At 33.7% G+C, this 19,601-nt stretch overlaps 2 protein-coding genes and 1 long non-coding RNA gene across 3 annotated transcripts; 2 read left to right on the top strand and 1 right to left on the bottom strand.

Moving 5' to 3' along the window:
* Nucleotides 1-2,025: 2,025 nt before the first annotated feature.
* Nucleotides 2,026-4,679, bottom strand: LOC149726468 (uncharacterized). Its single transcript, XM_089889410.1, has 12 exons — nucleotides 4,462-4,679; nucleotides 4,144-4,376; nucleotides 3,942-4,020; nucleotides 3,762-3,877; nucleotides 3,565-3,702; nucleotides 3,388-3,491; nucleotides 3,117-3,337; nucleotides 2,921-3,033; nucleotides 2,771-2,866; nucleotides 2,420-2,715; nucleotides 2,189-2,365; nucleotides 2,026-2,136 (listed from the first exon to the last, which is right to left on the bottom strand). The coding sequence occupies exons 1-12, from the start codon at nucleotides 4,677-4,679 to the stop codon at nucleotides 2,026-2,028; spliced, it is 1,902 nt and encodes a 633-aa protein (XP_089745536.1).
* A 3,881-nt stretch (nucleotides 4,680-8,560) lies between these two features.
* LOC149726467 (uncharacterized) lies at nucleotides 8,561-9,398 on the top strand. Its single transcript, XM_089890347.1, has 3 exons — nucleotides 8,561-8,699; nucleotides 8,948-9,058; nucleotides 9,112-9,398. Exons 1-3 carry the CDS (start codon nucleotides 8,561-8,563, stop codon nucleotides 9,309-9,311), a joined length of 450 nt encoding a protein of 149 aa, XP_089746473.1. The 3' UTR covers nucleotides 9,312-9,398.
* Nucleotides 9,399-14,372: 4,974 nt separating this feature from the next.
* On the top strand, nucleotides 14,373-16,908 carry LOC149726466 (uncharacterized). The gene is made up of 3 exons (XR_016386188.1): nucleotides 14,373-14,966; nucleotides 16,473-16,548; nucleotides 16,723-16,908. It is a non-coding gene; the product is annotated as an uncharacterized LOC149726466 (long non-coding RNA).
* Nucleotides 16,909-19,601: the final 2,693 nt, after the last annotated feature.

The raw sequence follows: 19,601 nt of genomic DNA, 5'->3' as shown, positions 1-19,601 counted from the left end.
ATTTCGAAAAATTAGTATATATTTCAAATTTTTTAATCATTTTATTGTATATTCATTTCCAAGAAGAATATATGGGATTAAACAAGAATGTGGAGGAGAAGGAATAATTTATTGTTAAAGCATAGAATACTGAACATAGAAAGCCAACCGACCATGCTCCATTGTCTCGGTCACGGTTGAGTGACACTCAGCAGAATGAGATTGCCAGAATAGCCGTCTGCAATAAATATCGTTTGACCCAGACATGTTTATATACGGACTATGGTTTTACCTGTTGGTATGTTATAGTATTCCGTGTAGCTTCGAAATTATACTCAAACTAATTTACTTATTTTAATAAACTATTACCGGTGTTAAAAATACATTAACGCACTGTATTTCATGCATCCAACACCAGCAGTAGTAGTTAATATTTGGTGCAGTATTGGTCCTAATGGATGTACAAGAGGACGTTATTGTAGAACTGCTATTTACCGACGTGGATACTGAAAGTAATTTATCGTCATCAGTGCAATCCACGACTCCTGATCCCACTATTAGAGAGGACGACATAACGTATGTTAATCAAGTTCTGAACCCCGACTTTACACTTTCACAATTTGGATTACAAAAAGTAACAACTTGGATAATGGAATTTGCAAAAAATAAAAATGAGGAACATATTATAAAACAATATCCTTTGATTTGTACAAATGCTTCAAGTTTTTTTTTATCAAAAATAGAAAATGGGCAGGCATCAGTGGCAATTTTGAGTATGATGAAGCAAATTGTAAAGCCAATACAAAAAGAAAGCACAGTATTACAGACTGAAATTACAGAACTAGAACAGGATGTCATTGAGTATATTGGAGGCTTCACATTAAAAAAGGCTTCTAAAAAATTTGAAAACGATTACAGTGTCATTAATTCATTTTGCACCACAAATCCATCAGGATCAATGATACCCCTGCTTGAACAAAGGATTGGATCATTAAGGAATCCATCAACAGAATACCACCATCTTCTGCTGTACACATATAACTTGGTGAAACAGCAGTGCAGTGATATTTCATCTGTAGACTTTAAAAAGATTACTTGTAAAATTTTACACGATGTTACATTCAGCCACTTTGTTGACCGAATAGTTGATCGAAGTGAGGTAGAAAATAATGTTGTCTTAAAATTAACAACTTATCTAGTTACTTTATTTATACGATTACTATCTTATGCTTTTTCCAAAAAGTTATTTGAAAGATTGTCTAAAACCTGCAACCGGCAAACACATAGTCTTAGAAAAGAACTAAATAAAATGTAAAGAAGTTAAAAATACTGTTGTTACCAATTTGCATTTTCATTTTCTTGGGCGTTTTGGGAGTGGAATATCACTAACTTCTGTCCATGCATTTTCTTTGCCAAAAGTAGTGCTACCATTTAAACCCTTGACTTTTTTTATCACCTTCCGAACAGTAATATGCTGAATTCCATATGCAGCCTGTGAAACATCAGGGTTTCCAGATCTTCGACCAATTTGACGCTTAAAAATAAAACTTTTGTTAACTTTAGTTGAGAATATTTTTAATCGCAATTCAATACGTCATTTTTCATACCAAGTTTCCAAAGAATGCTTCAAGTACATCTTGAGTAAAAGAATGCAAGCATACATATTCCAATGAACTACTTGACAGCAAACGTTTTGTTAAAGAAATGAAATTTTGTGTGGTAAATATAAGTCCCTCTAACGTAGGTTTTGCCATAAGCCTTTTACCCTCCCCACGATGGTGCGTTTTGACATCAACCTAAGAAATAAATCTCAGTAAGTCCTAAACACCTCAGTGAAACAATAACACGATATTACCATCCAATCAATCAAACATTTCACAAAGTTATCTTGCAACCATAAAAGTCTGCTGTCTTTAGGATCACGTAGAGGGCACGATGCATTACAGTTGACAATATCAAACCATCTGTAAAGTTAATTTCAAATGTGGTTTAAAACTAGATGTTGGGACAAATGCTACACAAAAATAATAAGACTACGAAGAATATTTACTTCGCAAACATGAGAATAAATTCTGATGTCCCCTGCGCTCCCACCATAGTACTAAGGCATTTGCCAACACGCCAGCTGAGAACATCTCTTGCCAGGTTAACTCTCATCTGCACAAATTAAAAATTAAAAAAATTACAGTGATACCCTAAATTAGATTACTTTTGAGTAAGGGGTGAGGTGAATGTGCTCTGAAGTAAGGAGACTTTTTGAAAGAATCTCAGAAGCTTGATCTTCTTTATACAGGTCAATAACATGTGTCCACAGTACATCAAAGCCACTCATGTTCATATACCTTGTACCACCTGGTTTCGAGGACAAGAGAGAATTTCTTGTGGTCTGTAAAGATAAAACTAACTACACTGAATCATATAAGTTGAAAATATGCTTTACTTTGAGCAAATGAGATGGATCCGAGCAGAGAAAAATCGGTCGACTTGGGGCATGAGGATTTGGAGCAGTGAATGGCTGATCTAATGGAATTGTGGAACTTCCACTAACAAGTTTAAAAAAGCGTCTGTTAACTGACATACCATCAGCTACAACAGCATGGATCTGTAGACCCCGCTTTTCGCATTCATTCAAGAGCTCCCAAAAAATAATTGCCATCTGATATGCCGGTGTAACATTTGTAGGATACCAAGCTAGTGGAATAGACACTTCTCTCTTCACAGTTCTTACATAAAACACTAAAAAAATTACATATTGAATTTGTTGAAATATTAGTATAATGCCATAGAATACCTAGTATGTGACTTGCTAAAGTAGGTTTGTCTGAAAGTGGCTGTAGCTCTGAAAATCCCACCAACATTCCATCGCGAATAACAACATTTTCTCGTACTAAAAATACATGACAATAATACACATGGAGTACACCTTACAGCAGCAACTTACTTTTCATCTCATCCAATGTAAGGTAACCTATAAGCTCTTCTTTATCTTTTGCCACGCGTTCAATTTCAGCCAATGCAATTGAACTGATCCCAGATGTTGGAGGTATGCAATTTCTACCGAAAATAAGTTATCACACCCCTTGTTAAACTATTCTTTATAGTAAATGTTAGAATGGCAAAATAAGTTAAATCCGTACCTGTAACTTTTTATAGTGGATATTGATGGCAACACCAGAGCTTTGCTACTTCTTATGTGCTCATATGCAGCAGGAGAGCGACAGTATAACTCAAGTGCCCAACGCACTACATCGGGATGATATCTCCTTGCATGTATAGACAGTGATGCATTGCTGATTTGATTTTTGTAAAACATCTTGTGCCAATTATTCAGACTCTTTTCTTCTTCTCCATAGACAACCTAAACACAAACCCAGTGAATCAATGAACAAAATAATCCTAACCACAAACCTTAATAGTTTCATGTATTTGATTGTCAACTTGGCTTTGAACATCTTGGACATTTGCATACTTTGAGCACTCAACACATACAGGAACATCACGAAGCGATGACACTAAAGAATCAAATGAAGAAACAATCATAGTGAGATTGCTTTAACTTGTATCTTAGAAGTACACACATATTACCTATAATATTGCATTTAGATGACCTAATTATATTTGACGTCTCAATTTTGTTCCCATCCCATACCAGCTGTGGGTGTTCCAAAGAACCCTTGATCTGTTTTTCAATGCCTTGACACAAGGTCAGACGTTCTGCTTCACCTAGAACATAGGTTGTGATAAGCAAAATTCTTCTAAAATTTAGCTTTTACAATACTTACATAGTACATTGTACAAAGTGTCAAGTTGACCATTACCCAAAAGACTTATGGCATTGGAAACTTTCCATCCAGACAATGCTACAGCAGTGATGTGAGCATTAGAATCAAATTCAATTCTAAAAACATACAATTAGAATAAAAATAATTTCAAAAAGAGAATCAACCAAAGTATTGATTTACCGGATTCGAGGCAGTATTGTGTCCTGTTCTTTGTATTCCAAAATAAAAAATGACTTCCAGGCATAATAAATCCAATGTTCTGAAATTTAGTGATTCATAATATAATTACATATTATAGAAAAAAACACAATAAAGATTCCATAACACTTTAACTGCAGATTTAATGAAATGATTGTTTGTTATGTATAAAATAAACCTGTACCTTTCACTTTTTCTGACAGTTTGTTTGCTGCTTTCTGTAAATCAGCTACACAACTGTATCTGAGTTTTTGTGGTAGATCTTCACGCACTGCTGGCTCTTTTCTTGGACAACCAGTAAATTGTCCAGATACCTTCGGTAAATTTTTTCTTGGTTTTGCACCAATCTTAAGCTGTTTTCTTACACCTTTCACTATAATGTCACTTTCTAAAAAGTGATTCTCACATATGGCAGCCCTAAATAGGATTATAACAAAACTTATTAGTCTGGTTGTTTTTACTTCATTAGTTTAACCAAGAAAATAAATAAACGTAAACTTACGATTCTTTTTTCAACATTTCGTTAATCACATCTCCCCCCTTCACATCACGCATTGACAAGATGAAATTTGTCAGTGTTTCTCGATGGCAACGCTCAGCGTTATCTTTGGCTAATTCGGGTCTTCTTATACAAAAAAGAGCCCTGCAACTTTCTTTTAATACTTTTGACCTGCTATGACTGTAGCAACAACCCGGAACCGAACAATGAGAAGGAGCCATGGTATTTCTGTATGTAAACCGATTAATCTAATATTATATGCACGTATTGACGTATTGTTCCAATACTAAGCGTAATTATAGGAATGAGTGTCATTCAACCGTAACGAAAATTTCGTCATAATGCAACAACAATGAGGTCGGCTTTCTATGTTCAGTATTCTATGGTTAAAGTAAGCGAAAGGTTCAGTGTACTTCCTCAGTATGTCTCAACTCTAACCCTTTGTTTTATATTTAAACTTCTTTGTTGGTATTTATATAGTTAAATAGGCATTTTGAAATTATTTTTATACTTATTATTAGAGACCGACCGAAACTATGGCACCCCAGATGATGACAACTGAGACACTAGACAACGAATTTGGTCGTTTTGCAGACTTTTAGAAACTTTCTGCTGAGTTTGATATCCTTGTCTTCACCCTTTACAACTGACTTTGAAAAGGTGCCGGATGATCTACTCATTACGAGCTTTGAAATAGGTTGTACCTTAAACCACTAATCCCTAACTAATTACGTTATCTATAACAGCTCGTGTGAAAAATACAGTGACGCAGCACTTTTTTGCGCATTTATATATTATATAATTTCCCCACTTTTATATAACATTTATAAAAGAAGAATCCTAAAGGTATGATGCTTCATAACACAGACCTGGAAATCCTATTCTGCTAATGTTGCTGCTACCACAAAGCATTTTTTACAATTATTTTTAATACATTTCGGAATCAGTACATAAAAGAAATAAGGGAATACTATCTTTTTTGCTAAACAATTACAGGAGTGGATACCGTAAGTAAAGAAATGAGTGGATACCATCTTTTTTGCTCAACAATTAAGGTAAAAGTAGATTATAATAGTGTAGCAACTCGCTAATAAACCGTATGTATGTGTATTGGCTAAGGTGCTTATATTTATTAGCTTCTCATGTTTTTGTAAAATTTTAATTTGACTGTAATAATATGATATTCTTTCCAATTTTACACTTGCTCCAAATGATCGTGTTTTAAACAATTAACAACCGGTCTGTGGAAGTCGTGAAGATACGGTTTTATAATTCAATAAATGTTCTTTGTTTACTACCAAATAAAAAAAGAAAAGAAAGTTGTCCCATCTACCCCCACCCAGCTATAATTCTTACAACGGTCGACTAGTTTCGATCAAAAACAAATCTGAAGTAACCAACAGTTGTCCATCTACCCCCACCCTGCTATATTTACTACAACGGTCGACCAGGTTGTTCGCATCACAATTGAACACGTAACACTTTTGTGCTGGTTGACGGACGCAATGAAGTTTGAAATAATCATTTTAACCAAATTCAGAAAAAAACATGTTTTACAACACACGATTAAAGCTGTGTTCCTCTATCACCGATCAAAGGAACATTGCCGGCATTATTTCCTTTCGTTTTAACAGACGGTTTGTCTGACGTCACACGCAGCCGTTATACGTAGCCGAGCAGGGTACACAAATAACACGTTTATACGTTAAGAAAAATCAAGGCATTGCGTAGCTACTATAAAGTAATTATTTGATAAAGTTAAATTTATTTATTTATGAAGTTTTTAGGAATACTTTGCTTTTATTATTGGAAAATACAGGGGTTGCTGCAACCCCTGCAAAATTCCCAGGGTAGGCCTGCATACCCTGGACCATATAAATCGACGCCAGTGCACTTCACTCGGATGGCAATAATTTGAAAATGATTCGGTGCCAAATACCATTGTATAATGTACAGTTAGTCCGTTCACATGGCCAAAAAAAGAAGGCTTAACGTTTTTTTTGGGGGGGGGGGGAAGGGGCAAATATTTGCTGAGTCACTTTAAAAAAAGAAGGCAATTTCGGACCAAGTCGCGAGGTGGTCCAGACAAGAAAAGTCTCAAAAAAAGAGGCATTTCGCGGCGCGCGTGTAAGTTGGTGATTAGCTTTAAGGTTGCGCATGCTTGGTTTACGTTTATTAGCGAGGTTTAAAACAATGTTAAGTTATAAATTAGTAGAATATATATGGTTTTGAACCAAAAACGAAGTTTCAGTTTAAAATAATTATTTTTTATTAAAACCAAAAACGAAGTTTCAGTTTAAAATAATTATTTTTTATTAGATAAATTTTAAGCAAGGTAGTTGACACAAACGTTTTGTACTGATTTTAAGCAAAAGGAGCATGTTGGTTCTTAAAATTATAATTTATATATATATTTTTGGGTATAATTATAGGGATTAAGATTATTGACAAATAACTATCAACTAAAAGAATGAGTCTAACAAATCGATCAAAATGGACAGTGGACAGCACAAAATGTTTGATTTCAAGTGTTGATCAGTGTGGTTTGATAAGCAAAATGGATTCTAAAAAGATGAGAAAAACTTTTTTTTTTATAACGTACACAAGCAAACGGAATTGAATGGTTGCACATTTACAAAGTAAGGTTTTGCTTCAGTGCCATAACTAGATAATGTAATGTCTGTTTATTAAAGAAATATGTTAGAAATATATAATTACATATAACGCAAAACTACACAAATATTACATTATTATTTAATTGGTTAAGATTAAACAAATGGAAGAAACTCAGGGGAAACATACAATGAATACAGCAGGAAGTTATCGAAATCAAGTGAAGGGTCATCCGGTGCTTTGTCCTGGACGTATTTTGAACAAATGCATAATTTGTTGTCGACTCGACCAAGACAAAAGTAGTAAGTCTAACTTTAAGTTATTATGTGGAATTGAATGGTTGCACATTTACAAAGTAAGGTTTTGCTTCAGTGCCATAACTAGATAATGTAATGTCTGTTTATTAAAGAAATATATAATTACCTATAACGCAAAACTACACAAATATTACATTAATATTTAATTGGTTAAGATTAAACAAATGGAAGAAACTCAGGGAAACATACAATGAATACAGCAGGAAGTTATCGAAATCAAGTGAAGGGTCATCCGGTGCTTTATCCTGGACGTATTTTGAACAATTGCATAATTTGTTGTCGACTCGACCAAGACAAGTAGTAAGTCTAACTTTAAGTTATTATGTAAAGAAATTACTTATATCATCAGGTTCAGTAACCATTCTTTAAATATCATTGGTGTAAAACGGCCCACTAAACAAAGATTACTTCAGAGGACATAAGAAAAGAAGAGGTAGGACAGTGCTAAATAGATAATAAGCAGTATATAAATAATCAGATCAGAAATGTTTATTATGCAGGGACAGACAATTTCCTTATACTGAGCTTTCTTTATTAACAATTTTGTTTGTAATTTCAGCACTTGAAAAAGATACAAGGTGGGACAAAATATTAAAATCAATGCAAGATGAAGGTGACAAGGACAGAAAATTGATAGAAAAAGAAAAAATAATAAAAGCAACGGAAGATCAAAATAACAAACTGATTAAGGTGGCTGTACACAGGATCCGTTTCCGTCCGTATGCGTATACGCGCGTAAAAATTCGGTCCGACGCCTTCTTTACACAGAATGCGTAACGTCCGAAACTTGCGAAACGTCCGTTAACGCAAGGCCATCCGACGCGATCCAACATGTTGGATTTTTACGCACGTACGCATGCGATTTTGCTTGTGTCAAAACATTTTCCGTGGTTGGGGGATTGTTTAAACAAACTGAAAAGGTCATTAACGAACTGTTTAGTAAATGCTGAGGGTTCCCCGCTGTTTGTTGACCGTGTGACTCGATTGATTGATGTTTTTAATATTATTATGCCTGAACTTTTCACTGGTGTAGTTTCATATAGCCTTTATTGTCTAAGAAAGCCTAGAAGAAGCGTTTCGTTTTTACAGATTTTGTTTTGTGAGCAATGTAGTTATCAGATTGATACTGGTAAAGTACACTACAACTGTAAACCTTTCCTAGATCTAAAATAATGGAATATAGTAAAGAAAAACTTATTGAGCTGGTCCGTGAAAGACCTGCTTTATATGATATAAAAGATCCCAAACACTGTGACAAAATCTATTTTCAAAATGCATGGGATGCTGTTGGCAAAGCGTGTGGCATAACAGGTAAATACATCGTTTAAAGATTTACTGATTTTGTGTAAAGAAAGTTATTTTTTCTGTCCACCTTAAAACAGGTCAAGTTGCAAAGGAAAAATGAAGAAATTCGCAAAAAGAAAGAAGCAGGCAGGCCAAGTGGATCTGGTTATACAGCCACACCAGCCTGGCCATACTTTACTTCAATGACGTTTTTGGACAACTACACCAAGCACCGCAGGTAGGAATGTTATTATGTTAAATATTTGGTTGTACCTGAACTGATAACTTGTTCAGGACAGAGTCGAACATCTCACAATTAGAGGAACCAAGTTTCACAGAAAAGGAACAACGAGTTTTCTCTACATTTTGTGCTGCAGCTGACATTGGTAAAACAGTCTACAAGATGTTAATACATTTGAAAACATATTTATATTTTTAGATGATAGTCCAGTTGCTTCAGGTAAAAACTCTGAAGTACATGAATTGGACACACCTGAAGAAGTACTGACACCCAAATTAACACCCAAAAGAAGAAAAGCACAGGCATTAACTGGTCGTTCACCCAATTCAGTTGCAAAAAAAAGAAGAAGAAGGGCTGTTGGTGTGGATCTAACTGTAAGACCATATCATATTAAATGATTTAGAAAGTTTGCTGTTTGCTTTTTCATAGGAACGTTTGGAATGAAACATTGCATGCAACAAATGCATTGATTTCAGAACAACGGAAAAAACCTCATTGCATGCAACAAATGCATTGATTTCAGAACAACGGAAAAAACCTGAAAGTACTATGGCATTCCATTATTGCAAAATTATTGAACAAAGATTAAATGCAATGCCAAATAATATCCACAAAGCCTTTGCAGCCATTTTAAATGCAATGCCAAATAATATCCACAAAGCCTTTGCAGCCATTACTCAAATATTGGAGGAGTTTGAAGAAGTCAGTGTTGTGTAAAATTCAGCATTGTATGTTTATTGAGTATTAAACTGTTTTTTTAAACAACATCGATTGCAATTTAACTGAAACACAAGTTTTGATTTTGACACTGTTCACTTTTTATCTGTCTGTGTTCTTTTTTATTTGTTTTCAGTTTTATTTCATTCATTTTCTTCCAATTGCAATTTAACTAAGTTCACTTTTTAGCTGTCTGTGTTCTTGTTTATTTGTTTTCAGTTTTCTTTCATTTTCTTCTGATTGCAATTTAACTAAAAACAAGTTTTGATTTTGACACTGTTCACTTTTTAGCTGCCTGTGTTCTTTTTTATTTGTATGCAGTTTTCTTTCATTTTCCTCATATACACCTCTTCAATTTTTAACATGCAAATATTCAGTATGCACACACTGTTCTTTTATTACAAAAAAAATAAACATTGAAATTGAACGAAAATTAGCATTTTTACACATGCAAATATTCAGTATGCACACACTGTTCTTTTATTACAAAAAAAAACAATAAACATTGAAAAAAATTAGCCTATTCAACGGTTGTGCCTTGTGTTACTTTATTGTACTGCCAAGCAACTTGCCCCTGGCTGCTATTGAAGTACTCTTTTAGCAATTCTCTTATCTGCCTTGCATATAATGAATGATTATGGTGAAATTTTTTATCTCTGATGTTGGGAAGAACTGCACTTTCTTCTTCTCGCCAAGCTCCTTCAATAAGTTTACCATTAACTTCATAATCAACATCATAGGCACCGATGTATTTTCTACTTTCCACAGACTTTTCCAAACTTTTTCTCTGCAACCAGTTATGCAAAACAACAGTAGCCTTGACAACCTGTGTTGCAGTTTCCACATTTGCCATTATGGTCGACCGCAGTACCCGCCATCTCTGTGCAAGAATACCAAGGGCATTTTCTAAAAAAATAATAAGTTCAGTGGTCAAATCAAAATATTGGTAAACACAATGTTACCTATGCAGCGCCGAGCTCTGCTTAATCTGTAGTTGAATATTCTTTTGTCTTCTGAGAGACCGCGGTCAGGAAAGGGGCGCATTAGGTATGGTTTCAATGGAAAAGCATTGTCACCTACAATGCAATAGGGCACTTCCGCATTTGAAGAAGGAAGCTTTGCCGGTGGAGGCATGTTAAAACCATCTTCAAAGAATTTGCTAATTGCTGAATTTGCATAAATTCCTCCATCACTGTGGTGTCCTGAATCACCAATGTCAACAAATGTTAACATGTAGTTAGCATCGCACACTCCAAGAAGGACAATACTGTGAAAATGCTTGTAATTGTAATATTCACTTCCTTGCTTTGCTGGTTTTTGTATGGCTACATGTTTACCATCAACTTCCCACACATGATGGAAATTGCCATTTGTTTTGGTATTCCTTGGCAATTTGTTTCCATTCAAACTGACTTGCTGGAGGAGCAAGAACTTTGGGCTTTAATATATCCCAGATTGCTGCACTTGTTTCTGGCACAATTCTACAAATTGAAGATTCACTAACACGAAATTGAAATGCCAAGTTCAAAAAAGAATTTCCACTGGCTAGGTACCTAAAAAAAAAAAAAAAAATGAGCCCCCACTTGTTAATAAAAAAATGAGCGCCCACTTGTTTGCAAGATTCTCCACCTTGCCTTAAATCTTACAAAGGCATTTTCAACCACAATCCTGGAACTGCTGTGGTAACATTTGAATGAAGTTTGTTGATCTGTCAAGTTGGTTTCCATATATGGTTTCATTAGCCAAAAAAGAAGGGGTCCCTTTAATTAGTGCAGGTCCACTAGGTCCGCTAGGTCAACCAGGTCCGCTAGGTCCGCTAGGTCACGCTAGGTCAACTAGGTCCACCGCTAGGTCCGCTGGGTCCACCTCTTAGGTCCACTCAAAGTTAGTATAGACCAAGTTAGGAAACGGATTGTAAAACAACGAGTCTTGTTATCCATTGTCTCGCGTCTATGACGTCATAGTCGCCACCATTACGGAGCCCACGGCATAGCATTTTATCATTGCTGGGTGCTGTTTTTCGTTTAAATATTGCGATTTTTTAAAAACCAAGCACTTCTGCGCGTAAAAATGGCTTTCTACTAATGTTATATCTTATCACAATAATAAACCTCACAAAAATAATCAACTTTTATTGAACACTCAATCGATTAAAGAGTAAAAAAACAGAAAATATCAGGTTTACTAACCAAAAACATAAAAGAACATGTTTAAAATATAAAAATACAAACAAAAATAACATTACCATAAATACAAACGCATAACATTACCATAAACTGGTGTATCTAGCTGCAGTTTTGCATGTAAATTGCCGTGATTTTACTTTTTGGCTCACAAACTTAACACGTATACCCGGCAACGAAACTTAAGGTATCTGTGTAAAATTTGCCTAATATCGAAGCGACATTGAGGAAAACAATACTAAGTTACTATTTTTGGTCCTCTGCTTGAATTAGTAAGCTACCTTTTTTGCGTTACGGGTCTTTATGAAATGTTGGATTATAAATGTAGTAAAGATGTGTTGGATTACTCATGTTGGATTATAAATGTAGTAAAGAATGGCTCTGTAGATTCGTAGGTATGATCATATACTATTATGTAAACTAAGCTGATTGATGCTAGTCTTAATCGCCAACGTAAAGTACCCGGTTAAACCACACTGTACGCCGAAAACCAGTCAAAATATTAATTTGCTTCACATTAATTCCTAGATTTAATAGTATATAACAAGATTTATATTAGAAAATATATTTTAAATGTTAAAACAACCGCTATACGTGTTTTCTAGCTTTGTATCGCTTACAAGAACTAAATAAACACATGCCAACCATGCATTTGTATAGGCGATTCACGCTCTGTGGGCTCCGTAATGGCGGATACGAGCGCCGTTTCCTAACTTGGTCTATACTAACTTTGGGTCCACTAAGTGTTGTAATAATTGTTTTACATCTAGATGTATACATGACACGCCTCATGTCCAAAAGATGTATTACATATTTAATATTTAAAACAAGTGTTGTTTTATCGTTATTTTCTGTATTTTTTATTTAAATGCTTATTTCTGCTTGTTTAACACGCGTGCTTTTGGTTTTTGTTTTGGTGATTTTACGGGCGTTTGTATGTTTCTATTCTTTTTCTAGTGAAAGTTCTACACATGTTTTATGATTTATCGGAAATTAATACAATGTAGTATTATATGGCAGAGTAAGGTTGTGGTCGTAGGAATCTGCCGTTAAAACAATGACACGGAAGATCAACTATTTACTTATTTTTTATCCGACTTATTTTTTTTATAATTATTATCAGAAGAAACATACACTAAAGAAAAACTACGTCTACTACACAAATTAACGAAAATAAAACGCACGAATAGCCACACATTACGAAGGTGCCACTTAAATATATGTTACATTTTTTTCATTTTCTTGTTTGGTGATCTTGTTCGAATAGCTCTAGGTCGTTTGATTTGTCCAATTTTTTTCCCCGCGCTTGATGAAATCGGTGCAGTAAGCAGTTGTGCGTTACTTGATATATGGTTCTGCTGTTTTATCCCTCTATATTTGTAAAACTTTTTCAAGTGGTTTGTTTTTTTAATGTTGTCCATGCATCTCCACTCGTTTACGTCCATTCGAAAGCGTGAAAACTCGGTGGACAACTCATATGGTCCGATTGATAGAATCGCTCTTTCTACGTCAATATACGCCACATCGACAAGATTTTTCAATGTAGTGACTATGTCGGCAATTTTTTTTGTTTCCATTGAAATTTACATTTAATTACGTGGTTGTATGCTTTGGCGTTGTTGTTTGTCCATCGATCACCTACGGGTTCCAGGTTACGAAACTCCCATACCTTCGTTCGTAAAAGAATAAGAAACCTTTGCTTCAAATATTCTCGGACACGTAGACAATTTTTTTCGCAGAATTCAATCATTTGATATTCTGCCACGGCAAAATCAATTATTTGTATCCAGTACTTTGTCCAGCATTTGTAAAATCTGTTTACGTAGAGTTTTATCCGCACCAACTTTGTCTTTTAAATAATCTACCAGATTATCTCTCAAGTGCTTGAAGCAGAGGATATGTGTACAATTTGGAAACGCATAAGTTCTAGCTTTATGCATTGCTTGTTCATCGTCAGTTATTCCAAATACAATTTTGTCACTATGAGGCCCGATCACCGATCCCAATTGGGTAAAAAAAAAGGAAAATGTCTTAAAATTTGACTTATTGTGTAGAAATATTGGTCCCAGAAACATAGGGTTGTCGCCACCTTTGATGCTCTTTACACATCGGTTTTTTGAAAACTGTTATAGTGGCATGTATCTTTCCCAGATTGAAAGTTTTGTCCACGTTTAAAACTGAACGACCAGTTGTGCAAAATCTTACTATGTCCGCAATTTGTTTATCGTTATAGAGAATAATTGCGACTGGAGTGGATTTTCCATGAGGAATGCTCTGGAGGAATTCATTCGATTGTGCCATGTTTATTACGCGCAGAATATCATCCGCATAATTTGAATTGAATCTTTCGTTTTCTTTTTTATTGGCATTGTGTTTCTGATTATAAATTTGCTGAAGGTTTCGGGGTGCTGCAGTCACCTCTGAATCGGTGACTAAATTGTCGTAAATTTCTTTCGGGGTTGAGCAAGTGTTGATTCGATTTTTAATATTGTTTGAAGTTGAGAATAATGGTGTCCGTATGTAAATGTTTTTGTGGTTGCTGTTAGCATGCGGCATGTTTCCCGGAAATCGTCCAGTGTACTCAACAATAGCAACTTTTTCTCCGAGTTTTATATATCCCGGAGATATAACCCATGTAATTTTTCTTTTATATTTTTGGTCTTTCTTTAATTTAGAGTAATAATTGCCAAATACTGTAACTAGTGTGTCTTCCGGTTGTTTTTTTAATGCAGTAAAAGTATTTTTTTGGCCATTTCTGGTACAATATTTTCCGTTGTACTTTCTTACAGTCCTTGGGTTTCCATTTTGTTTAATAAAACTGATAACTGTCGTACTGTTTTTTATGGTACGCACTTTATCCTCTGTCCTAGAACGTAATTCTCGCCGACATGCCCGAGTGGTTAAAAAGAGAAAAAGGAAATGCAGTATTACAAAGCGGAAATAGGTTTGAAGTAACATCACATGTCAGTCGCAGAACTAGAAAACACGAGGTTTACATAGTTAGCTCTGTCACGTATAACTGTATCCTGTATTATATGTATTTTATTGACTTATTCGGTTTATATTATTTTCGATAATATAGTGAGCTACAGCCCACATAAGTGGAACTAATATACATAAGTTATATTTTCTGTAAAATATAAATATATCCACGTAAGTTATGTTTTGTATTCAATATATCTACTCTAGAACGTAATTAATGTTTTATATTCAATATATCTACCTAGAACGTCAGTTATGTTTTGTATTCAATATATCTAGGCTAGAGCGTATTTATTGTTTTATATTCAATATATCTCCCCTAGAACGTAATTATTGTTTTATATTCAATATATCCACCCTAGAACGTAAGTTATGTTTTATATTCAATATATCTACCCTAGAAAGTCAGTTATGTTTTGTATGCAATATATCCACCCTAGAACGTAATTATCGTTTTATATTCAATATATCCACCCTAGAACGTAATTAATGTTTTATATTCAATATATCCACCCTAGAACGTAAGTTATGTTTTATATTCAATATATCCACCCTAGAACGTAATTATTGTTTTATATTCAATATATCCTACCCTAGAGCGTAATTATCGTTTTATATTCAATATATCCACCCTAGAACGTAATTAATGTTTTATATTCAATATATCCACCCTAGAACGTAAGTTATGTTTTGTATTTAATACATCTACCCTAGAACGTAATTATTGTTTTATATTCAATATATCCACCCTAGAACGTAAGTTATGTTTTATATTCAATATATCTACCCTAGAAAGCCAGTTATGTTTTGTATGCAATATATCCACCCTAGAACGTAATTAATGTTTTATACTCAATATATCTACCCTAGAAAGTCAGTTCTGGATATATTTGTATGCAATATATCTGGATATATTTGTATGCAATATATCCACCCTAGAACGTAATTATCGTTTTGTATTCAACATATCTACCCTAGAACGTAATTATTGTTTTATATTCAATATATCCACCCTAGAACGTAATTATCGTTTTATATTCAATATATCTACCCTAGAACGTAATTATTGTTTTATATTCAATATATCCACCCTAGAACGTAAGTTATGTTTTATATTCAATATATCTACCCTAGAACGTAATTATTGTTTTATATTCAATGTATCTACCCTAGAAAGTCAGTTATGTTTTGTATTCAATATATCTAGGCTGGAGCGTAAGTTATGTTTTATATTCAATATATCTACTCTAGAACGTAATTATTGTTTTACATTCAATATACCTACCCTAGAACGTAATTATTGTTTTATATTCAATATATCTACCCTAGAACGTAATTATTGTTTTATATTCAATATATCTACCCTAGAACGTAAGTTATGTTTTATATTCAATATATCTACCAATACAATATATCCACCCTAGAACGTAATTATTGTTTTATATTCAATATATCTACCCTAGAACGTAAGTTATGTTTTGTATTGAATATATCTATTCTAGAACGTAATTATTGTTTTATATTCAATATATCTACCCTAGAACGTAAGTTATGTTTTGTATTCAATACATCTACCCTAGAACGTAATTAATGTTTTATATTCAATATATCTACCCTAGAACGTAATTATTGTTTTATATTCTATTTTGACATAACAGTAACATATTTTCTTTGTAGAAAATGGATAAATACGTAAATATTGAAAACAGTTTTGGAGATTTCATGATTGGCATGCCTGCCAACTTAAAAAATAGTAAGTGATATGTCCTCTTTGTGCCTGTTATTTTTATTTAACTTATCTTAACTCAAAATAAATACCATATTATTTAATTTAATTAAAAATATGATAAATCAGTATATGTATAACACGATTGCTACGTCTGCAGCAATTGTATTATTTAATATGAATATATTTTATTAATTACAGATATAAACAAAACAAAAAGGACAAATGGGTAAGTGTTTAAAGTTAACAAATAAAAGAGAATTTCTCATGTAAATTATTCCACTGAGGAAGCAATTCTCAGTAATCTGTTTAGTACAAACTTGGATATTTTTATTTTTTTTATACTTCCAATAGAATAGTAATCAATAGCCTATAAATACATGGAAAGTTTAGCAGTGATCTTATTTTTTCATAAAATTCTGTACATGTTAAATCAACGTTAATTTTACAAGTAAGGAGAGCTTTGACATTCTGTTCTAGCATTTGGCCTCTGTCATCAGACCACATATTATTCATAATGGAAAAAATTCGCTCAACTGGTGCTGATGTCCCAGGTAAACAAAGCACAAACTCGACAAGTTTTTGAAAGTTTGGAATGTTTATACTTTTGTTGCTAAAAAATTGGAACCATTGGGTCCACCTTTGTTCAAGAGATGCATTTTTCCACGATTCTTTATTCCTCTCCCTCTCAGACATGTATTTTTTCACCAAAACGTGCTCATCGAAAAGGAAGTCGACGTTGATCATTTGCTTCTGAAACATTTTGTTGATGTTTTCGGCAGACCCACGTATAAGTGGCCAGGATAAGTCTTCACTCAAGTTCATCCAAAGATGAGGTACCACAGTTGCCCTCATAATGTTATAATTGTATTATCACTAAAAAGTGGAGCGTTGTTGCTTCGGCATGGTTCATTTTGCACACAAGGAATTGATGGATGATGGTTGAGTAAGTTGGGATTGTGTGTATTAATTTCGAATCTGCCTTTTTCGATTTTATGACTGATCTTACGTCTTGGATACATTTTTAGTGGGTTGTATTCTTAAAGATGATAATGTGCTAAAAAAAACATGTTAAAAATGTAAGTTTTAAGTAAAAAAATAATTTGTGTTTTTTGTACCATTTTCTTGACATGGGTATGTGTTACAGGTAAACTTTGCAAGGTATAAAAGTTTTGATTGGAGGATTTAACCTGAATAGAAATCATTGGAATTTGCTGGTATGTTTTGAAACTTAGTTAAATATGTAAAAATAAAATATTTATACTTAGTTATTTTTGCATTAGTTTCTTATTGTAACTGCTATTTTATATTCCTTAAACTACACATTCATTTGCCAACAAAAACAATAGGTTTCTTAAACCTTTCCCAAAATGCAGCACTGGTGTAATTGTTTCTTAAACCTTTTCCAAAATGCAGCACTGGTGTAGTTGCAAAATTCAGGTGAATAAATAGATATGTATGTTTTTTTTGGATGGGGTGGATGTTTAATTAGATGACCTGAAAACCCTGTGGATTGTGTGTGGTAGCTCACAGGAAATAACTCATCACCTTGGGTGATATCACCGGAAGTGCATTGTTCCGGAAATATCTTTCGAACATGTTAAAACAAGAATGGAAATTTCGTGTTTGCATTCGTCATACAGAGTATGAAATAACGAGTCAACGGCCAAGTCATTTATCAAATAAAGGTAATCTGTTTATGCACATAAAAAATATGCATGATTCATTGGTGCTATTCATAAACATCTCTCAACAAATGGTTAGGTCTATTATTTATTATATACAGCTGTTTCAACTACAACCAAAAAAATCGGCTATTTAGAAATTTATTCAGGTGTAACAACCGTTCTTCCAATTAAATTTAAATATATTTTTAACCTGATAAGAGTGGTTCTAACATCTGTTGTTTTGCCACTATATCGTGTTTTTCTATTTTAAATACTTTTTTAATCTTCACTACTGAAATCAAAGGGACAAATAGGTGGTTATTAAATAGGATTTTTATGAATATTTTGTTTCATAGTTTGAAGACAAATTTCAAATTGCATTAATATCAAGTTCAGAAAAAAAGGGAAAATATAGATGCTCTAAGAAAACATGTCAGACTGACATTAAATGTGGGACCGAAAAAAACCTAAAAACCTGGTTTACTGCAAGTCGATTCAGCCAACCATAGTTCAGAAACAAATGCACTATTGAGGTATAAAAACTTTTTTCCAATTGACAAATTAGTATGAAACGGACCAATTCACTACAGTAGATATTCTGGTTTCTCACATTTTACATTTTTTTGCAGTTCAAATGCAGAAAAAACTTCAGTGCAGACTTGTCTCCCTGCCTCTTCATGGCGCCCAGGATTCACTAATAACAAAAGACTAAAAATATACTGCATTCTATAAAAATGACTAACTCACATTTACATTTCATCAGTCTTGTGTGAGGGACGGTACAACAAGTAAAGTGTTCAACCCTACAACAAGTAAAGTGTTCAACCCTAATTGTTAAATGTATTTTAACTTTAAAACACACCACAATTCTACATACTCGTCACATTGCGTAGACACACCTATGTGCGTAGGCAAAAACACCGTGCGTAGTTTTGCGCAGTGTTGGAAGGTTGCGTAAACAACTACGAACAGTGTTATTTGGTAAAATATGACAGCCTACAAACTTATTTTGAATGTATGTGTAAATAATACGAAAATGATTTTCAACACACTTAGTGATAAAGAATAAGTAATCATTGCCTTAAAGTTGTTGGTGTGAGGTAGTTTTAAAAATGTATGCAAGGATTGGATTTTAAGTCAATGTTACTCAAAACAGACAGTCAGTCGAGTATTTCCAAAATTTCTTGAGTTCATGGCAGGACATCATATATATATGCCCGACAGAAATGAGCAGAGGCACATCAAGCAACAGTTTTATCAAAGAATACTCTACCAAGAATGAAAGCTTGACGTAAGCTTAATGTCGATTTATGTTTATAAAAAAGCTTTCAGATAACAAGGGAACATTTAAATTGTATAGAGAGTGTGCCTAGCTTTAAAATGAGCTATTGGGAAAAGAATTTCGTCATTTTA

Source organism: Ciona robusta, chromosome 12 (assembly GCF_009617815.1).
Source record: "Ciona robusta chromosome 12, ASM961781v2".
In the NCBI taxonomy this organism is placed as follows: Eukaryota; Metazoa; Chordata; class Ascidiacea; order Phlebobranchia; family Cionidae; genus Ciona; species Ciona robusta.
The sequence above is the reverse complement of the archived record's forward strand: the minus strand, read 5'-3'. Positions and strand labels throughout refer to the sequence as shown.

Coding starts and splice junctions, on each gene's coding strand:
- LOC149726468 (XM_089889410.1), bottom strand. CDS start 4,679: ATGGCTCCTTCTCATTGTTCGGTTCCGGGTTGTTGCTACAGTCATAGC. Junction 3,878..3,941: donor ACAATACTGCCTCGAATCCG/GTAAATCAATAC, acceptor GTATGTTTTTAG/AATTGAATTTGATTCTAATG. Junction 3,034..3,116: donor TCCACTATAAAAAGTTACAG/GTACGGATTTAA, acceptor TATTTTCGGTAG/AAATTGCATACCTCCAACAT.
- LOC149726467 (XM_089890347.1), top strand. CDS start 8,561: ATGGAATATAGTAAAGAAAAACTTATTGAGCTGGTCCGTGAAAGACCT. Junction 8,700..8,947: donor CAAAGCGTGTGGCATAACAG/GTAAATACATCG, acceptor TTGGTTGTACCT/GAACTGATAACTTGTTCAGG. Junction 9,059..9,111: donor TTGTGCTGCAGCTGACATTG/GTAAAACAGTCT, acceptor TTATATTTTTAG/ATGATAGTCCAGTTGCTTCA.